At 56.4% G+C, this 20,694-nt stretch overlaps 1 protein-coding gene across 1 annotated transcript in view; it reads right to left on the reverse strand.

Annotated features, from left to right (window-relative positions):
* CACNA1B (calcium voltage-gated channel subunit alpha1 B) overlaps positions 1-19,397 on the reverse strand; it is a 172,555-nt gene extending 153,158 nt beyond the window's left edge. Inside the window, exons 1-3 of the mRNA XM_027104122.1 lie at positions 18,996-19,397; positions 17,906-18,011; positions 14,756-14,895 (exon numbers count right to left, since the gene is read on the reverse strand). Of these exons, the coding sequence (XP_026959923.1) occupies positions 14,756-14,895; positions 17,906-18,011; positions 18,996-19,279 (530 nt within the window). The 5' untranslated portion in view covers positions 19,280-19,397. The remainder of the gene's footprint in view (positions 1-14,755; positions 14,896-17,905; positions 18,012-18,995) is intronic.
* Between the last annotated feature and the right edge of the window lie 1,297 nt (positions 19,398-20,694).

The raw sequence follows: 20,694 nt of genomic DNA on the forward strand, positions 1-20,694 counted from the left end.
AAGAGTAGCCCCTGCTCGCCACAACTAGAGAAAGCCCGCGTGCAGCAACAAAAACCCAACGCAGCCAAAATTATAAAATAATAAATTTTAAAAATAAATAAATACATGTAGAGGAAATACTTAAGATAATCACACTATAAATTGGAGAGGATAATGGGACATAAGTTGCATAAGATTTCTATACTTCACTCAAACTGGTAAAACTATACCAATAGACTGGGATAAATTATGTATATATAATGCAATACCCAGAGCAACCACTAAAAATCCTCTGCAAGGATACACTTACAAATACTGTAGATAAATCAAAATGGAGTTCTAAAGTACGTTCAAATAACCCACAGGAAGGCAGGAAAAAGAAATCAAAGAAATAAGAAACAGAGAGCTCAAACAGAAACGAAAAATAAAATAGTGGACTTAAGCCCTAACAGAGCAATAACTATATTACATGGAAATGGTCTAAATAAACCAAATAAAAGACAGAACTGGCATAATGGATGAACAAATATGACCCAACTCTATGCTGTCTATAAGAAACTCGCTTCTAATATGATGATGCAGGCAAGTTGAAAGTAAAAAGATAAAAAAAGATACATCATGCACGTATTAATCAAACAAAAGCTGGAGTGACTACAGTAACATCGATAAAGTAGACTTCATAGCAAATAAGACTACTAGAGACACAGAGGAACATATAATAATAAAGTCTACCCAGAAGACACAGCAACACTAAACACGCACAGGCACACCTGGGATATATTTTGGGTTTCGTTCCAGACCCCCACAATAAAATGAGCATCACAGTAAAGGAAGTCACATGGATATTCTGGTTTCCCAGTGCATACAAAAGTTATGTTTATACTATACTGCAGTCTACTAATTGTGCTATAATAGCATTATGTCTAAAAAAATGTACATACATTAATTTTAAAATATTTTACTGCTAAAATATGCTAACCATCATCTGAGCCTTCAACAAGCCATAATCTTTTAGGAGTGTTTGAAATATTCCAAGAATTAACGAAATGTGACACAGAGACAAAAAGTGAGCCAATGCTTTTGGAAAAAATGGCGCCAATAGATTTGCTCTATGCAGGGTTGCCACAAGCCTTCAATTTGTGAAAAAACGCATTATCTACAATAAAGTGAAGCTCAATAAATGAGGTGTGCCTGTATGTGCTCAACAACAGAGCCAAAAAATATGTGAAGCAAAAACCAATAGAACTGTAAGGAAGAAGAGACAAATGCACAACTGTAAATGGAGACCTCAGCACCCACCTCGACAACTGACAGAACAACCAGGCAGAAAGTCAGCAAGGATTCAGAAGACTTAGTAACACCAACAAGCAGGATCTAAGCCACATTTATAGAACACGCCACACAAAAACAGCAGTGTACATACTCTTGCCAAGTGCCCATGAAACATAAACAAAGATAGACCATATCTTGAGCCTAAAATAAACCTTACCAAATTTAAAATAATCAAAATCATACAGTGTGTTCTCTGACCACACGGAATCAAGCTAGAAATTAATAACAGAAAGATACTGGAACATCTCCAAACATTTGGAAACTAAACAGCACATTTCTAAACAATCTACAGATCAAAGAAAAGTCTACAGGAAAATTTAAGAACACATGGTACTGAATTAAACTGAAAATACAACATATTAAAATGTGTGAGACACAGCTAAAGTGTGCTGAGGCAAATTTAATATGCCACGTGCATACACTAGGAAAGAAGAAACGTCTCAAATCACGCATCTAAGCTCTCACCACAAGAACTGAGAAAAAAAAGAGTAAAATACACCCAAAGCAAACAGAATGCAGAAAATAATAAAAATAAGGGCAGAAATAAGTAAAACTGAAAAAAAGAAAGAAAAAAATCATTGAAACTAAGAGCTGGTTCTTTGAAAAGATCAATAAAATTGACAAACTTCTAGTACGACTAACCTAAACCTCCCAAAAGAGATCAAGAGAGAAGACACAAATTACCAGTGTAAGAAATGAGACAAGGGCTATCCCTACAGACCCTGCAGACATCAAAAGGATAATAATGAGTGACTACTGTGAACAACTCTACACACATAAATTTGACAATTTAGACTAAATGGACTACATCCTCAAAAAACACACACTACCACAACTCACTCAACAGGAAATAGATCATTTGAAGATCCCTATAACTATTAAAGAAATTGAATCCATAAGTTTAAAGCTTCCTAAAAAGAACTCTCCTGGCCCAGCTGGATTCACTGCAGAATTCTACCAAATGTTTAAAGAAGAATTCACAGCATTTTTACACAATGGCTTCCAGAAAATAGAACGGAGAAGGGAACACTTCCAAATCCATTTTTGGAAGCTTGTATTATCCTGATATCAAAACCATACAAAGACAGTACCAAAAAAACAAAAACAAAACAAAACAAAGGGAACAAATGACAGACCAATAGCCCTCATGAATACAGATGCAAAAATCCTTAACAAAATATTAGCAAATACAATTCAGCAATATATAAAAGGAATTATATACCATGACCATGTTCGTTCCAGGAAGTAAGTCTGGTTCAATACTCAAAAATGAATCATTGTAATCCACCACATTAACAGGCAAAGGAAGAAAAAGTCACAAGATCATACCAAAGCAGAAAGGGCACTGGATGAAATCTGATACTAACAAGAAGAAATCTGATTCATGACAAAAAAACTCAGAAAAAACGGAATAGAGGGGAACTGCCTCAATGTAATAAAAAGCATCTACAAAAACCTACAGCAAACATTATACTTAATGGGGAGAGTCTGAATGTTTTCCTCCTAAAACTGGGAACAAGGCAAAGGTGTCCACTCTCATTCAATTTAGTACTAGAAGTCCTGGTCAGTGTAATAAGACAAGAAAAGGAATGAGAAGGGAGACAGATTGGAAAGAAAGAGATAAAACTGTCCCTATTTGCAGATGACATACTTGTCAACATGGACAATTCCAAAGAATCTTAAAACAAAAAAAGAAAAATCTCCTGGAACTAACACGGCATTCAGCAGGGTCGCAGGATTAGAGATAAATATGCAAAGATGTGCTGCTTTCCATACACTAGCAGTGGGCATGTGGGCTGAAAGTGCAAATATGACACCATTTGCACTCATGCAAAAATAAAAGAAAACTCAGATGTAAGTCTAACAAAACATGCACAGCTCTTGAATCCTGAAAACTACAAAATACTGATGAAAGAAATCACATAAGATACTGTAAAACTCTTAGAGGAAAACATAGGAATGACACTCTTTGACATAAGTCATAGCAAGATCTTTTTTGACTCACCTCCCAGAGTAATGTAAAGAAACCAAAAATAAACAAATGGGACCTAATGAAACTTAAAAGCTTTTGCACGGTGAAGGAAACTATAAACAAGACGAAAAGACAGCCCTCAGAATGGGAGAAAATATTTGCAAACGAATCAACGGACAAAGGATTAACCTCCAAAATTTACAAGCAGCTCATGCAGCTCAATATCAAAAAAACAAACAACCCAATCAGAAAAGGGGCAGAAGACCTAAACAGACATTTCTCCAAAGAAGACATACAGGTGGCCAAGAAGCACATGAAAGAATGCTCAACATCGCTAATCATTAGAGAAATGCAAATCAAAACTACAATGAGGTATCACCTCACACCAGTTAGAATGGGCATCATCAGAAAATCTACAAACAACAAATGCTGGAGAGCGTGTGGAGAAAAGGGAACCCTCTTGCACTGTTGGTGGGAATGTAAATTGATACAGCCACTGTGGAGAACAGTATGGAGGTTCCTTAAAAAACTAAAAATAGAACTACCATACGACCCAGCAATCCCACTACTGGGCATATACCCAGAGAAATCTATAATTCAAAAAGACACATGCACCCCAATGTTCATTACAGCACTATTCACAATAGCCAGGACATGGAAGCAACCTAAATGTCCATCGACAGATGAATGGATAAAGAAGATGTGGCACATATATACAATGGAATATTACTCAGCCATAAAAAGGAATGAAATTGGGTCATTTGTAGAGACGTAGATGGACCTAGAGACTGTCATACAGAGTGAAGTAAGTCAGAAAGAGAAAAACAAATACCGTATATTAACGCATAGATGTGGAACCTAGAAAAATGGTACAGATGAACTGGTTGCAAGACAGAAATAGAGACACAGATGTAGAGAACAAACGTATGGACACCAAGGGGGGAAAGGAGGGGGGTGGGACGAATTGGGCGATTGGGATTAACATATATACACTAATATGTATAAAATGGATGAGTAATAAGAACCTGCTGTATAAAAAATAAATAAATAAAATTCAAAAAAAAAAGAAATCAAATAAGGTCTACATAAATGGAGAGACATACCACGTCCACAGATTGGAAGACTCAACATAGTAAAGATAACAATTCTCTGCAAATTAACACACAGGTTTTATACAATTCCTGTGAAGATTTTGCATATACATTGACAAGATTATTCCCAAATTTATATGGAAGTAAAGAAATTAGAATAGCTAAAACAGTTTTTTTTTAAATTTACTCTTAAACACTTTTTTTAAAAAAAGAATAAAGTGGGAGGAATGAGTCTGTCCAATTTTGAGACTTAAACAGTTACAGTAATCAATACAGTGTGAAACTGGTGGCGGGATGGACACACGGATCTACAGAACAGCAGCAGACCCACACAGACATGCTCAGCTGACTGCTGGCAGAGACACAGAACGCCTCAGCGGGGGAAATACACCGTACAGGCTTTCCAGCAAGTGCTGGAGCAACCGGGTGGCCACGCACAGGAAGAAAACAAACAAAAGAGAATCTCAACTTCAGCCTCACTCCTGACACAAAACGAACTCAAAATGGATCCCAGACTTACACATAAAATATAGAATGATAAAACTTTCAGAAAAAAAATAGGAGAAAATCATCATGACCTAGGGCTGAAAAGAGTTCTTAGACTCAAAACCACAAGCCCTATCCATAAAAGGAAAGACTGATAAATTGGACCTCATTAGGATTCAAAATTTTGCTCTGCAAAAGTCCCTGTTACGAGGATGAAAAAATAAGCTACAGATTGGGAGAAAACTGACTAGTATCTAACAATCCAAGTAGAACCTGAGCAGAATACATGAACGGACACTTGCCCAAAATGGAGACACAGATGGCAGATAAGTCCATGAAAAGATGTCCAACATCGTTGGCCATTAAGGGAATTCAGATCGAAACCACCATGATGTGTCACCGCACACCTATCAAAATAGCTAAAATAAAAAACAGTGACAACACCAAACTCTTGTGAGGATATGGAGAAACTAGAGCACTCATACATTCCTGGTGGGAATTTTAAAAAATGTAAAATGGTACTGCCACTCTGGGTAACACTTTGGTAATCTGTTAAAAAACTAAATATGCAACTGCAATACGGCCCCATAATTGCACTCCTGGGCGTTCATCCCAGAGGAATGGAAACTTATGTTCACACAAAACCTGTGCATGGATGTGCAGAACAGCCTTGTGGGTGATATTTCAAAAACTGGAAACAACCCACACGTCCCTCAACAGGTGAATAGTTAAAGAGACAACGGGCAGTAAAGAGAAACAAAGTATAGACACATGCAACAGTGTGATTCAGTCATCTCAGAGAATCATCCTGAGTGAACAAAGCCAACCCCAAAAGGCACGATGCCATTTACATAATGTTCTTAAAATGCCAAAATGATGGACCTGGAGACTGGATTGTGGTTGTCAGGGATTGAGAAGCAGTGAGATCAGAGTGAAGTGGGAGCAGATACGAAAGGGCAGCAGGAGGGGTCCCGGTGGGGATGGAGTTTCTGCGTCTTGACTGTGCCATTGTCGACATCGTAGCTGTGAAACGCTGCTACAGCTTCACAGGACATTACCCTCAGAGCCCTCTCTGCATGTTGTAAATCTACAATCAGCTCACAATAAGATATTCAGTTTTTTAAAAGGGGATGTTAATAACAGCATCTAGCCCAGGATGGCTGTAGGATGATTACATTAGCTGACCAGCCAGCACACAGGAAACTTCATGGAAGAGTCAGCGTCTATCTTTCATTCTCCCTTCCATGTCTCAGGAGCTCACGCTGCCCACCTCCCTCTGCCCACCTGCTCTGGTGCTTTCACCAGAGGGCTCTGCACCCCCACTGCCCACCTCCCAGGCTGGGGATCCAGAGAAGCACAAGTAAGTGCACCACCCCAGGGGTCATACCCCCTGGAAAGAGCCCGTCATGGAGACCAAGTCCAGGCCATGCGGGCAGGGACGGGGCTGGAGGGGTCTCGCACGTGCCTCTGCTGTGTCCTTGCATCAGTGTGTGTTGCGGGGCTGGCCGGCCTTAGACTGTACCCCAGTGGAAACACTGGGTCCCAGAATTGATTAGGTGATGGGAAGAAGGAAGCTCTTGCTTCACGCCCATCCCCTCCCCATCGCTGGACCCTCAGAACCCAGGCCCGAGAGGGCAGGTGCAGGGCCCACAGGCAGAGGGGGTGGCAGTGCTGGCGGCTCCCTAGGGATTCCCACCCTCACACCGGAGGCTTCACCATGCCCAGGACACGCCCGGACCTCCCACGGGCTCAGCAGTGCCCCCCGCCCCCTGCCCCAGTCCAGGCTGGAGGGGGTCCTAGGGTGGGCGGGCAGCCCTGCCTGCAGCACGTCCTCAGTGTCTGGTGCTGCTGTGTGTTGTCAGGCCCGGGAGGCTGACAACAGACCTGGAGGAGTGAGAAAGGGCCCACGGTCAGCGGAAGGTGAGGCGGGGAGGAAGACACTGGCCCTACAGACGTCTCACCCGGGCCCACAACACGGCAGCCACAGCAGAGCCGGGCCTGGAGCCACACGATCGCCCAGGGTCAGTCACGTGGCACCCTGTGCCCATGGGGGCCGGGGCAGGCTCCCTGCTCTCCCAGCTGGATTCCAATCCCACAGTATTCGCTGCACACTGGGAACCGGGGCACCGAGGCAATGGGGCCAACGGACGCTCATCAGAGGAGCCTGGGGTCTGAGCACAGCCTATCATGGACGATACTGTGTCCACCCCCACCCCCCAAATTCCGGTGTGAAGCTCTAACCCCCAGAGGGACTGTATTTGGAGATGGGGCTCTTAGGAGGTAAATGCTTAAACGAGGTCATAAGGATGGGCTTTAATTTAATAGGATGAATCTAACAGAACACGAAGAGAAGCCAGGGACCTCTGCACACACGGAGAAGCAGTCCCGTGAAGACACAGTGGGAACGCCACCGCCTGCAGGCAGGAAGAGGGCCTCGCCTAAAGCAACCCTGTGGGCACCTTGATCTCGGGCGTCCAGCCTCCAGACGGTGCGACGGTGAACGTCTGCTGTCTCAGCCCCCGACCCCCGTCTGTGGCCTCTGTTACAGCGCCTGAACTAACAATTCTCGGGGGGAACGTCCATCAGCAGGGATGGGTTGTCACGGAGCCAGCCAGTAGGGAAGCCCCTTGGGGCGAGAAAAGGGCAGAGAGGCCCGCCAGGTGGGGAAGGTGGGGTGAGCTGAGAGAAGACAGACGCACAGCCCATCCCGCAGGAAGCAGGGGCCCAGCTGCGCACACGGGCTCCTTCTCTCCGGGAGGGGCTGTAGTGTCGGCGGCTCTGAGAGTGGCCCCCCTGGGGGGAGGCTGAGACCCAGAGAAAGAGGGGCACAGTGGGGCAGCAGCGAGGCGCTGGCTGCGTGAGCGAGAGGACACCCAGGGGCCTGTGACAGGTGACCAGCGGGACCTGCGAGTTCCAGGTCAGTGTGAGTGCAGATGGGCTGCAGGTGGTGGGGAGGCCCTGGGTGGAGATGAGGCCTGGCCTGCCCATCCCGAGAAGGACCTGCTCTCCCGTCCGCTTCCCCAGGCCAGGGACTGGCTTTGGCTCCAGGCCTAGTAACCCAAGGAGACATTAGCAACCATTCTCACCTCCAGGTGAGTCTGCAGCTCTGGGCTCAGCGGTGTGAAGTGGGGGTGAGGGGAGCCGCCTGGAGCTAAGCAGGAAGACAGCGCCCAGGCAGCTGCAGGTGTACCCACCACCCAGGGGCGAACGCTCCCGCCCTCCCCAGGCATGGACTTGACCTCCTGTGACCTCTGCAGTTGCACCAGGCACAGGATGCGTGGATAGGTGAGCAGTTGCCCCGGGCCGCCTCTCAGAGGCACTCGGGGCTTGGCATCCTGTGGGCACCAGGTGGCGGCAGCCCCAGGGGGCCCAGCACCCGGGACCAGAGCCGGCAGCGCGGCACACCTCAGCTGAGCTCCGGGTCCGAGGCCGGACAGCCTGCGCTCCCTGTCCTGCCAGGATCCCCAGGCCCTTGGAGCTGGGCAGAGGGGCCTCTCCCTCAACACCTGGGGTGGGGTCTGCAGGCAGCGGCCAGGAGGGGTCTGGCTCCGGCTCCCCACACCCCCCAGGAGAGTGACAAGAGCCCTAAATCAGAGGAAGATGGGGGGGACAGGAGGGCAGAGGCACAGGCAGGGGGTAAAAGCGGCGAGCGTGAGGGCGGATCCCACCGACCCAGCACGGGGCTCCGGGCCTGTCCCCAGGGACTACAGGCCCCGTGGGCGGCCAGTGTCAGGAGGCAGGCGCCTAGGGGCCGGGCACAGGGTGCCCTCACCCAGCTCCGACCCGGCCACACAGCACAGGAGGCCTGCGGAGCCCTGGGGCCAGGCCTGCTCTGAATCATCAGTGATGCCTCGGGGATGCTGCCTGGAGCGTAATAATGGGGACCAGACAGCCTCCTTCTGCTGCTCCGGGGGCCGCTTGTCAGAGCTCAGGCCCCTCCTGTGTCCCAACCGTTCCCAGCCTCAGGTGGGGATGGAAGAGAAAGTCCAGCAAACCCCCGACCTGACCAGGCATCACAGACCCCGCCTGCAGGACTGCAGTCACAGGACGCAGGAGGGGCCCACGTGCGGCGGCCCCAGCCCTGAACGTGAGCTCTGGTGCCCACGTTCGGACATGCACTGGGGTCAGCCCACGTCCAGACCCACTGCCGCTGGTCACTCAGACACGGTGTCCCTAGTCACCTCAAACCTGGACACAGCGTCACCCATGGTGAGGCACAGCGTCCCTGGCTGCCACACGTGGACACAGGGTCACTGCGCACCTTGGCCCATACCTGCTGGCCCCTCCTCACTCAGGGCGGTGTCCTCCGTGGCCTGGCCTCCCCAGAGCACTCACTCTCCTGCGCCCTCTGACCAACTTCGCGTCCACGCCCGGTACAAACTCCTCTCCCTAGGCGGCGCCAGCCTGCTGGCCTTCCACCTTCCGCTTCCCACAGGACGCCCAGGCCAGGGAGGGAGGACCCTGAGCTCTAATTACATGTCCTGGAAAGAAATTCACTCCTGTAATTGGAGTGAAATGAGAGGCTGTGGTTGGAAACGTCCCCTTGGGGAGTCACCTGTCTGAGCTGGGACACGTTTCTCTGCTGTCCCTGAGGAAAGCTCCGGGCTGGGGCTGGGGCTGTGACAGGGGCAGGAACACCCATGGCCTCGGGATTCTGGGGCCCTCTGCCAGCACAGAGAGGCCCCCGGGGTCTGAGGGGACCCTGCTGCTGCCCCTACTCCCAGCTGCCATCAACCTCTCAGGACCGTAGGGTGGGCTGGGGGCTGCTGATGGGACGGGGAGGGCGGAGGTGGTGACGTGGGGACACACCAGCCTCAGACAGGCTGGGGATGCAGGTGCCACACTCGGGGGTGCCGGCGGGTTTCCTGAGGACAGTCAACCAGACCAGTGCTTCCTGCAGCTCCACCCCAGTCCGAGCCCCATGGCCTCCCTGGGGCACTGTTCCCCCCCCCAGGACCGGCCCCTGCACCCGGAGCCCCCCAGCAGGCCCCGCGGCCTCCCCACATCCTCACCCTCTGCCCCACCCCCAGCTCAGGACACCTCTGCTCAAGGTCCTTCTTAGGGACCTTCCCTGACCCCCGTGAAGGGGAACTTCACCCCCACCCCGCCCCGGCCTCCTGCTTCACTGCCCTGCGTGGCAAGAGCTGTGCGTCGCCTGTGTCCCCGGGAGACGCAAGCTCCACATCCACTGCCGTGTCCCCAGCAACCAGAGCATTTGACAAATACCTTCCACACGAACGAACAAGTGGATGGACGGCCAGCCAGATGGTCAACGGGCGGAGGAGGGAAGGTGACTAGAGACGGGGCCGAGGAGAAGGTGAGAGGCCGAGGCAGGTGAAGGTACTCCGCACTCACTCTCTCCCCCCGTCGCCCCATCTCACTCCACCTGCTTCCCACTCCAGCCTCAGATGACAGCCAGCTTCCGGGTTCAGTGGAAATGCAGAGTCAGGGGACGGCTCCGGCCCCAGCCCTTCCTGCTCATCCGACAGCCCAGCGCGCACACTCAGCTCACCCTCCGGTTTCCCGCTGTTACAGAGAGATGAGCGTGGACTCCGGGACACTGGACCTTAGCTTCCCTCATCCACCTAGGACATCACTCCAGCGTTCCGGCTGCATCACCGCTAGCCCCCGCCTCCCGGACCTGGCCCATCTGCACACAGGCTCCGGCCCCCACCTAATAAAACCCTCTGCCCCTCCCCTCCCTCCTGCCACTGCCCAGTCCTCTGCCGGCTTTGCTGTAAAACTCCCTCAAAGGTGGAAGAGCTGCCCCAGGTGCTCACCACGGACCCTGCCCATTCCCACAGGGCTTTCCCCTGCAAGCCCTCGGGAGAACCCATCACCTGCACGGCGCCCACCGCCGCACTCAGCCATCCATCCTCCCCTTGCTCCTGCCCGAGGAGAGCACGCTCCCCCTTCCTCAACACCGTCCCCACCCACCTCACTGGCCAGTCCCAACGTGTCAACTCTGGGGTCCCGGGGCTCAGTCATGGGCAGCTTCTCCTCCAAACTCCCCATTCCCTGGGGATCCTGTCTGGTCTCAGGCACTAAAGGCCACGGATACACCTGTGTCCTGGTGTTGACACCACCAGCCAAGACCTCTCCCCAAATATCTAGATGGCTCATCCCCTCACATCCTTCAAAAGTCACCTCACTACGGAGTCTTCTCTGACCCCCCGACACCGAGCAACAGCCTCCCAGTCCACACTGTGTTCTCCTTAACCCCCTTCCTACATGGGAAGATGAAGCACAGTACTGTCACAGAAGGAGCGGTCTCCACGGCACACCTGCCCCCAGGCACCGTGATGTGGCCATGACCTGCCCTTGCCGACCCTCTGCGCACCGAGAGGACACAGAGCGGGGCAGGGAGACTGGGTCCCCCAGAAACACAGCCCACAGGGCAGGGGCCTGGGGGTCCTGTTCACTGCTGCCTCCTCAGCACCGGGCAAAGGCTCACTGAATCTGAATAAATGAGTGATCAAGGGCTGGTGAGTGGGCGGGGCAGTGCCAGGCGAGGGCAGCTCGAGGAGCTGGAAACGCGTGGACAGGACGGAGGGCAGAGGGCGGCAGGCAGGACAGCCCCTCACCTGGCTCCGTGGCCAGGACTAGATGCTGTGCCCCCTGCAATGCCAAGAGTGCACCCAGGCACAGTCTACAGGTGAGTATATGAGGTTAAGAGGCTTCCCTGATGCAGGGAGGGGCCCTCGTTCCATCGGGGCCCTCCCACAACCTGCGTGCCAGCCTCAGAAGTAGAAGGGAGCCCAGCTGGCCTCTGGGGACAAGTCAGCACCAGGGCCTCCCCGGCCAGAGCCCTTCCCCTCCCCACCATGGGCCTCCGGCCCTCTGAGCACCAATTAAGTCAACCCTAATTAAAAACAACAAAGTAGGGAACTTCCCTGGTGGCGCAGTGGCTAAGAATCCACCTGCCAATGCAGGGGACCCTGGTTCGAGCCCTGGTCCGGGAAGATTCCCACATGCCGCGGAGCAACCAAGCCCGTGCACCACAACTACTGAGCCCGGGTGCCACAACTACTGAAGTCCTCGTGCCTAGAGCCCGTGCTCCGCAACAAGAGAAGCCACTGCAATGAGAAGCCCGCGCAGTGCAAGGACGAGTAGCCCCCGCTCGCCGCAACTAGAGAAAGCCCGCGTGCAGCAATGAAGACCCAACGCAGCCAAAAATAAACAAATAAATTAATTAATTTTTTAAAAAGGGACCAAGAAATAATGTCCCCACCCCCCGCCATGGCTACCCACAGGGACCTCAGCTCAGGAGGGCTTAGAGTTAGGCATTCTTCCCCGGGTTCCCTGGGGCAAGCACTCACCCCAAAATGGACGAGGTCCTCCCTCCATCACGCACCACACACACATACACGTGCACGCGTGCACATACATACAGGTGCACACACATGCACAGACGCACATGTGCACGCATACACGAGTACACACACAGGTCACGAGTCCCTGGGTGCTGCAACCAGGAGCAACAGAGCAGCTCCCGCACGTGACTCTGGGACATAGGTCACCCCCCCATCTGGGGGCTCCCCTCCCAACCCAGCGCCACCCCTGGGGACAAGGTGCAGAGAGAGGGAGCCTGGAAACCATTGGTGCCAACTTCCAGCAAGAGCGGAGACTCCAGGACCCGGATGAGAGACACAGAACAGGCAGAAAGAGAAATAGACAGAGGAAGAATGGGAGCGAAAAAGCAAAAAGACACAGAGATACAGAGACGTCGAGAGGCAAAGAAATACCGAGATGGCAAAGAAGAGATAAAGGGTCAGTGAGGCAGAGAAGATTAGAAACGGGCAGACAAAGGCCAAGAGAACAAGACAAGGGAACAGGGAGGGAGGGAAAGAGAGACAGAAACAGGTTGGCGGGGTAGGAGAGGGGCCCACGTGAAGAAAAGGCAGAAGCGAGGAGAGGTAGGAAAGACGAGGTGGAGAAACAGACGGACTGAGGTCAGGATCTCCAAGTCCGGGCTGGGGGCAGAGTTAAGGTCTCGGGACCCTTGGGATCCCCCTGCTGGGGCTCCCAGGAAAGTGAGCCCATCCTATTCTCTCTTGTGCCCCGGAGAGTGTGGTCAATGGCAAGAGAGAGCAGCCAGCCTTGGAGGTCTCTCCTAGCCCTCACAGGAGGACGGGGCTCCCTGGACCTGGAATCAGGACACGCTTGTTGGAAGACCCAGGGGTCCTGCCTCCCCGGCTTGCTCCCAGCAGTCCAAACACTCAGCACCACGGACAGCACCCCCAGAGGCAGGGTCCCACCGTCCCGCCCAGCTCCCAGCTGGCCCAAGCACAGAGCACCCTAGCTTCAATAGCCCATTAGTTCAGCAGATGCTCCCTGACCCTCCTGGGGGCCCTCCCAGAGCTAGGCTCTGGGGACACCCTGAAAAATAAGACGCTCTTCTCATCCTCAGGGACTCACATCTAGAGGGAGAGAGATGTAAACAGCCAGCGACTCTCCTCGACAGCCCACGCAGTGCCCACCGGGCTGTGGGAGCACCCTGCCCTCCGAGGGGCCACACCCACCACCAGATCCCCACCAGCAACATCGGTGGGACCCCAGAGGGCTTTCTGTAAAAGCCCCTGCTGCCACCGCCACCGAGGGCAGCAGGCGGGTGTGGACGGCGCACGCCGCACCACAGAACCGCACGGCTCCCAGCAGAAGGCTCCCCGCTCCCTTCCCTACTCGGTCATTAGGAAAAATGAAAGGAAAACGGCAAGTTTCCCAGAAAGCTTATTATATCCGATTTCAGCGGCACCCATCCCGTCAGAGCCGGTGACAGGCTGGTGCAAAGACAGAAAGGGAGGCTGAGGCACAAGGCCCACCGGCCCCTCCGTCACCTCCAGGGAGAGACCCTCTGAAGGCGAGGCCACCTCGACTCTGGCCCATGTCGGGCATGCTGCAGGCACCTCTGGGGCCAGGCCACCGGCAGCTCGAGCAGACAGCGGGGCAGGCCCCCCAGGACGGGGCGGGTGAGGGGGCCTCTTGCGGGAGCCCAGAGGCCATTTAGCCAAGTCTGTGTGTCCTCACATGCAGCACAGGACAGAGACCTGGCCACAGCCTCCTGTCCCTTGGAAGGAGTGTTCTGGGCCACAGTGGGGCTCCGAGCCTCCCTGGGACCACAAGGTCCCAGAAAGCGCGGCTGCAGTCCGCCAGGGCGGGGCCTCTGGGACCTGGGCTGTGCAAACAGGTCCTGTGGAGCGAACACCCAGGCGCTCAGCCCCAACCCCAGCCCAGAGCCGGGGCAACAGCAGCTCAGCCCCAGCCTCAGCCTCTACTGGCCAGAGGAGCAGCGCAGAGGCCTGAATACCCATCAGGCCAACGGAAACACCCTGGCCCGAAGGCTGGGGCCTCCACGACGAGGAGCAGGGCATTCCGCCCGCTCTCAAAGCAGCCCAGCCCACGGCGACTTTCTGGATCTCCTGGGTTGTTTGGAAACCACAAGCTGGCACTTGTCAGGGTCCATCTGAGAAGGAAAGTGGGCGGCAGGACACACTGATTAAGCTCCTTCGTGGAACCAGACACCGTGACAACACACCGGCGCGGCCACACCCAAGCACAGCTCCAGGAAGCCGCGTCCGAGAACCCTTCAGGCAGGAGCCCCCCAGATCACGGGGCGACAGAGGCAAGGCTGGAGCCCAGGATTTACAGAATAAGGCCCAGAGCCCTCCCCTGCCCTGGTGACCTGCCCACGGCACCAGCAGCTCTGTAAGCAAGCTTCGCCCAAGGACAGAGCACCGTCGACGGCCCCTCGGCCACGATCACAGCCCAGGCGCCTCCTGGGGAGAAACAATGCCCGTCCCACCAGCACCCACCCCGTGAGGACCAGCACGAAGCCGGGGCCTCCAGCGTGCCCAAGCCCGCCCCTCGCAGAGGGCAGCCCGGGCCCAGCACCCACCCCGTGAGGACCACCACGAAGTCCATGACGTTCCAGCCATTCCGCAGGTAGGAGCCCTTGTGCAGGACGAAGCCCAGCGCAACGATCTTCATCCCGGCCTCGAGGCAGAAGATGCCGATGAAGTACGGCTCCGTGTCGTCCTGAGGAGAAGCGCAGAGCAAGGTCACCCCCGCCGGGGGTGTGGCAGGCGAGGAAACCCCCCACCACCCACAGACTCGGCTCTTCCATCACGGGCCTGTTTGCCCTCTGCCGAGCTTCCCTACCAGGGCAGGTGGCCCTGTCCCCATGGCCAGTGACACCCGATCACAATAGCAAGGGGGGGCTCCCACCCCCGGAAGCCCTGCAGCAGGGGAAGCAATAAGAAAATTGGGGGTTTTTCCCACAATCACTAGGACAATCCTCGTTATAACACCCCACATGCATTAAGCACTATTATCATCCCCATCCTAGAGGAAACTGAGGCACAGAGAGGTCAGGAACTGGGCCGGAGACTCACAGCTTGCTAGAGGCAGAGACAAATCCTAACCCAGAGGCGACTTGGGTCTGATCCTGAGCTCGAACCGCTATGGGGACAACGGCCCAACTCCCTAGAGGACAGCCCAGGACCCACGCATTCCTTCAACACACACCTTCTGGATAATCAAAACATACACATCTTGGTGGAAGTGAGCATGGCCACGCCTCAGGGAGCCTCTGGAGGGCGAGGCATCCAGCTGGGCGAAAAGGAAAGGAATTCCAGGCGGAGGGAACAGTGTGAGAAAAGAATGGGGATGGGAGAGGGCAGGGCCGACACGGGCCCGGCCCTGGTGGCGAGCACAGTGGGGATGAGCTGCGTGGACTCAGGGAGAAGACACACAGGCGGCGTGGAGACTGACCAGGGGCATCACACACTTGGGAAGGGTGGCAGACAGAGCCTCTGTGCAGGTGACCCCACAAGCTGGACAACGGGGACACAGGGGGAGGGTCAGCATGGGAAACAGCCTGAGTGCAGACCACAGACACAGGAGTGGACAAAGGGGCAGCGGGGAGGTCCTGCCCCCAGGACTGTGGGAGCCACTGGAGGACTTGTCCTCCGAAGGCTGCTCCGCCAGGGAGGGGTCGAGCCTCCGGGGCCAGGGACCAGCCTCCCGGGGCTGCAGGGGAGGGGAGGGGAGGGCCAGACTGGCTCCCTGTGGGTGTTGCCAGCTCCCATTCAGGACCAGCGGCCTGAGCCTTCCTCCCCAGAGAAGCCTGGCCCCCCAGGGCTCTCCCATCTGACCTGGGGAACCCTCAGCCTGGCGTCCACGGTGGCCCAGTTCTCCTGTCCTACCACCCTGATGCTGACTCACGAAGGATCGTTCCCTGGAGGCTTCTGGTCTGGTTTAGTTGGAGGGTCCCCTCTCCCCGAGAGAAGAGGCTGCGGACCACCTGCCCTGGGTTAACAGCTGGGCCCCAGCAAACAGATGTTCACAGAAGAAGAGTAAGCCAGCGCCAGGAGACGGGGCGGGGCCCCTCCCCAGACCCCTCCCCAGACCTTCCCTCACAGCCCTTCCCCCAGCCCCATCCTTGATCACACTTGGCTCAGGGCTGGCTCAGGGCAGGGCTCCAGCTGAAGGCCACTCAGGAAGTTGATGGGTGTGTGGGAAGCGGAGCCCCCAGAGACAGGAAGCTGTGGAGGCCCCACCCCAGGCCAGGCCGCCCCTGTGCCACACGGCCCCCTCCCAGCCTCTGGCAGCAGCAGCCTCCAGACCTAAGCCCTGGGCCGCAGGGCGCCTGCTCTCCAGGCCCGCTGTGTCCGGCCTCCCATCCATCTCAGCAGCCTCCGGGGGGCACACTCTGCTTGCTCTCCCAACAGCTCAGCCCCCAACTCCGACAAGTGTACCGAACCCCATCACCACAAAGCAAACCCTCCCTCACCTGTGAGGCAGGAGCTCAGACGTGGCTGGACACACAGCTGGCCCACTCAGGCCTGCTGCTGGAGCCTGGCCTCCCTGCCCCCCGCACCCACCCCTCCCCCGGCCTGCTTCCCTCTGGCCCCACCCCTGCTGGACTCCCTTAGGGATGTGACCACGCCTTGCCTGGAGTTCAAGGCCTACGCAGAGCGCTGAACAGGCCCTATTTCATCAACGCTTTTCTCCACTGAAGTTAGGGAAGGAGCTTGGACAGAAGTGGTCACTTGCCAGGGTGTGGAGAAGAGGCATCGGCCTCTGGCCGCCCGCGCCCCCAGAAGTGTCTCCTCCTCGGGACCTCAGGACCTCCGGCGGCTCTCCAGCCAGGCCCCAGGCTCCCTCTCCAATCCCCACAGCTACTCTTCCTTCTCTCTGCTCTGAAGCTCAGTCTCTCAGGCCCCTGGGAGCCCACACCGAGCCCAGGCAAAGGGGCCAGGGCAGCTGGGGTGGCTGGGGCTAGGGGACATAACCTCACCCTTGAAATGGGGCTCACCTCCTCAAGCAGCACCCTTCCCTCTGCCCCAGCACCTCCAGACACCCTGACCTGGCATCCTGGCTCCTGTGGGTTCTGTACTCCAAAAGGGGAAACCACAGGGGTCTGGGGGGCTCTGGGCAAGAGTGGGTGGAAGCGATATTCGGGACGTTTGGGAAGAAAGGCTGGGAAGGAGTGCTTCCCACGGGAAGTGGCGGGACCACAGGGAAGGGATTCCAAGCAGAGCCAGGGAAGACAGCTCTGAAGGAGAGGCTGACGGTCCCGAGACCAAGGGCTGCACCCCGGGGGCCGAAGACTATCACAGCCCTGCAGGGAAGGGTGGGCAGCTAGCCCCCACCCCACTCACGGAGCCTGACCCTCCTTAACCTGGGCCATTATGAACGCCCTTCCCACACCCCAGCTTTAGCTCTTAGTTTCTTAGTCCGTGTGGACTGGACAGGTGTAGGGGTGGCGGTGGCACGCTGGGCAGAGCAGCTGCGGGCTAAAATGGCCCCTCTCAAGCCACCCTTCCCCAGCAGGGGCTGAGCTGGCTATCCCGCTCTCCCGGCCCTTCAGGCAAGCGCCAGCTGCCCGGGTTCTATCCTTTTCCTACCCTGAAAGAGGGGGAGCTGCCCAGACTACCCTGCCCGAGGAAGCTGCGCCCAGTCACGGATCCTTAGAGGGTCGTGGAATCAGACAAGCTGCCGCCACCCCACGCCCCGCCCTCAGGCGGGCCGCCACCGCACTCACCAGCCGCTCAGACATGGGCGTCTTGTCTCCGTCGGGGAGGTGCTGCTCCAGTGCCAGCACGATACAGTTGGCGATGATGGTGGCCAGAATCATGTACTCAAACGGAGTGCGTGGGTTAAGGACTGGCCGGGAGGCGCCAAAGAGGAGAAGCGAGGAGGCCAAGGCCGACAGCGCGCAGTGCAGCAGCCGGGGCCAGGCCGCCTCCGGAGGGGCTGAGAATGACCAGGTCCGGAGTCCACCCCGCCCTTCCCGCCCTCATCCTCGGGGCCGCCGCGAGGGACGCCTCCGCAGTCGCGGCCACCAGCCCCTCAGCACGTCCCCGCGGCCGTCAGCACCGCGGACAGCGTCTCCGCCGCGGCTCCGCCCGGCTCCCGCGCCCCGAGGGAGGGGGCTGTGGGCCCCCAGCGCGCGGCTGGAGGAAGGACCCCGCGCAGGCGCACACTCCCCCCTAAAGACACACGCAGCCACATGTACCTACACAGGCACGTGAGCATACATGTACCGAGAGTCCCGAACGCACGCACGCGCAGCACCAGGTTCATGCTATGCCCGCACACACACAGGCACCTGCAGCCAGGCGCGCGCACCGGCTCGCGTCCCCCGGGTGCTCACACCTACACAGACACCGATTCGCCCTCGGGTGCCCTCCAGGCTGGCCGCGCGCTCTGCGCCCGGACCGTGGAAGCGAAGGGACGAGCCCAGGGGCAGGGGGCTCCGCCCAGCGTCCACCCCGCTCCCGCGGCCGCTGCCACCACGACCACACACACACACACACACACACACACACACACACACACAGAAACACACAAACACGCACGCACACGCTGCGCGCGGAGGGGGCCCGGAATCCGCCCCGCCCCCTCCTCGCCGAGCCGACCCGATGCACCTCTCCCCAGGGCGCACCCTCCTCCAGCCCCGGGAAAGATGGCCACTGGGCGCCGCACGCGACCGGCCCCCGCCCCGGGGCCCCGCGCCCAGGCCGCCCCTCCCAGACCCGGCGAGGCGCGGACGCCCGACGCCGCACCCGTGGCCGTCCCCGCGACCTCGGGCGGCCCCCGGTCCCCGCCCGGCCCGGCCCCCGGCAGGATATGGCCACTCAGTGATGCGCTTGGCGTATTTGCGGACGACGTTGTCCTCGCTGAAAACGAAGAGCGAGCGGTTGACGGTGAAGCAGTTCTGCTTGACCGGGATGGGGTTGTATAGCGCCATGGTCCGCGCGCGCTGGGCGATCGACTGCTTGTAGAGGACCCGCTGGCCCGGCTGCAGACCCCCAGGGCCCGGGCCGCCCGCCCCGCCGGCCCCGCCGCCCCGGGCCCGCTCCCCGCCGCCGGCGCCCCCATAGCGGCCGCCCAGCTCGTCCCCGAAACGGACCATGGCTCCCGGGCGCTGCGCGCATCCCCCAGCCCGGCGGCCCCGCGGAGATGGGAGGGCGCGGGGCGCGCCTGGCGCTCGTAGTGGAGCAGCCGCGGAGCCGCCGGACCCACAAGGGACCTCGCCCGGCCGACCGCCGCCGCACCCGACACTGCCGCCCGCACCACGCCCTATAAGGGGCCGGTCACGTGGCAGCGCCCGACCAATCCGCGTCCGCCCCGCCCCCAGCTGGCCGCCCCCGCCCTGTCCCCCTGCCGGGTCCGGCAGCCGGCCCTGGGGGCTGCGCCTCGGCCCTCAGGTCCTCCTGGGCTGCGCCCGGGCTGGGCGGCAGCGGTGCGCGTGCGCCCTCCCGCCTCACGCCCGGCCGGCCGCTGGCCAGATGCTGAAATGGGAGGCTCAGGCCAGGAGCTGGGCGGGGCTGGGAGTCCTCGACGGCTTGCTGAGCGGCACAAACGAACCCTTCCTTCCCCCCAGGAGGCATCACCAGCTGCGAGACGCTGTAGCCCAAAGGGGGGAGGGGGAGGCCTCTAGTTCCCCACGTTTCTTTCCACACCTCGCTCCTCCCAGCGGCCACATCGCCTACTCCCCTCCCCCTCGCTGCGGACACCGGCCTCTTCCAAGAAGATGTTGGCTCCTGGCCCTCTCCTGCCATCCTTTCGGGGTCTTCGACATCAGTATAGAGGATGCTTTCAACTCCCTGGTCTTGGGTTTTCAGGATGCACAGCTCTGTCCCGGGGCCCCTCCGCCCTCAATCGTATCCTGGACTTTGCCATCACCACACACCGAATCAGCTCCAAAACCTCAATTCAGAGATTCCTGCGTTCCACCATTCCTTCAATAAAAATTTAAAGAGAGCCTGTTGTATGCTATTCATCCAGCCAGCCAACCAGCCTCTCCACTAAGCCCCTATTAGGTGCCAGGCGCTAGGCTCCCAGCTCTGCCTTCACGGAGAAGACATCCTCATACAAGGAACGGCAATGTTCACACTGGGCTTACTTTGCGCCAGGCACTGTTCTACTCGATTCACACATGATTTGCTCATCTGGTCCTCACAACGTTCAAACAAGAAGCCTTTCCTGAGTCAGTGGCAGAGGAGGTAAGGCGAGTGTCCCTTCCACCAGCACGCGGACAGCAAATCAATACTGCCGGCAGCACCAGGTAGCAGCGCTGTGAAAACAGAACAAGGAGATAAGGATGCGGGGGGTGGGGGAGGAGCGGCTTTTCTACCACCCAGTCAGGGAAGACAACTTTCAGGAAATGATCCTTGAGTGGACCTGAATGTTGTAGAGTGAGACAGGACACTGAGTGCAGAGACCCTGGGGTGGCCATGCAGGCCAAGATCTGGGCTCCAGCTTCTGTCTTCAGTGTGATGGGAAGTCAGAGCAGAGTTCTGAGCAGACAGGTGGTCATCTGACTCC

This window comes from Aethalodelphis obliquidens, unplaced genomic scaffold (genome assembly GCF_003676395.1).
Source record: "Aethalodelphis obliquidens isolate GAN/ISIS:26980383/991018 unplaced genomic scaffold, ASM367639v1 scaffold7, whole genome shotgun sequence".
In the NCBI taxonomy this organism is placed as follows: Eukaryota; Metazoa; Chordata; class Mammalia; order Artiodactyla; family Delphinidae; genus Aethalodelphis; species Aethalodelphis obliquidens.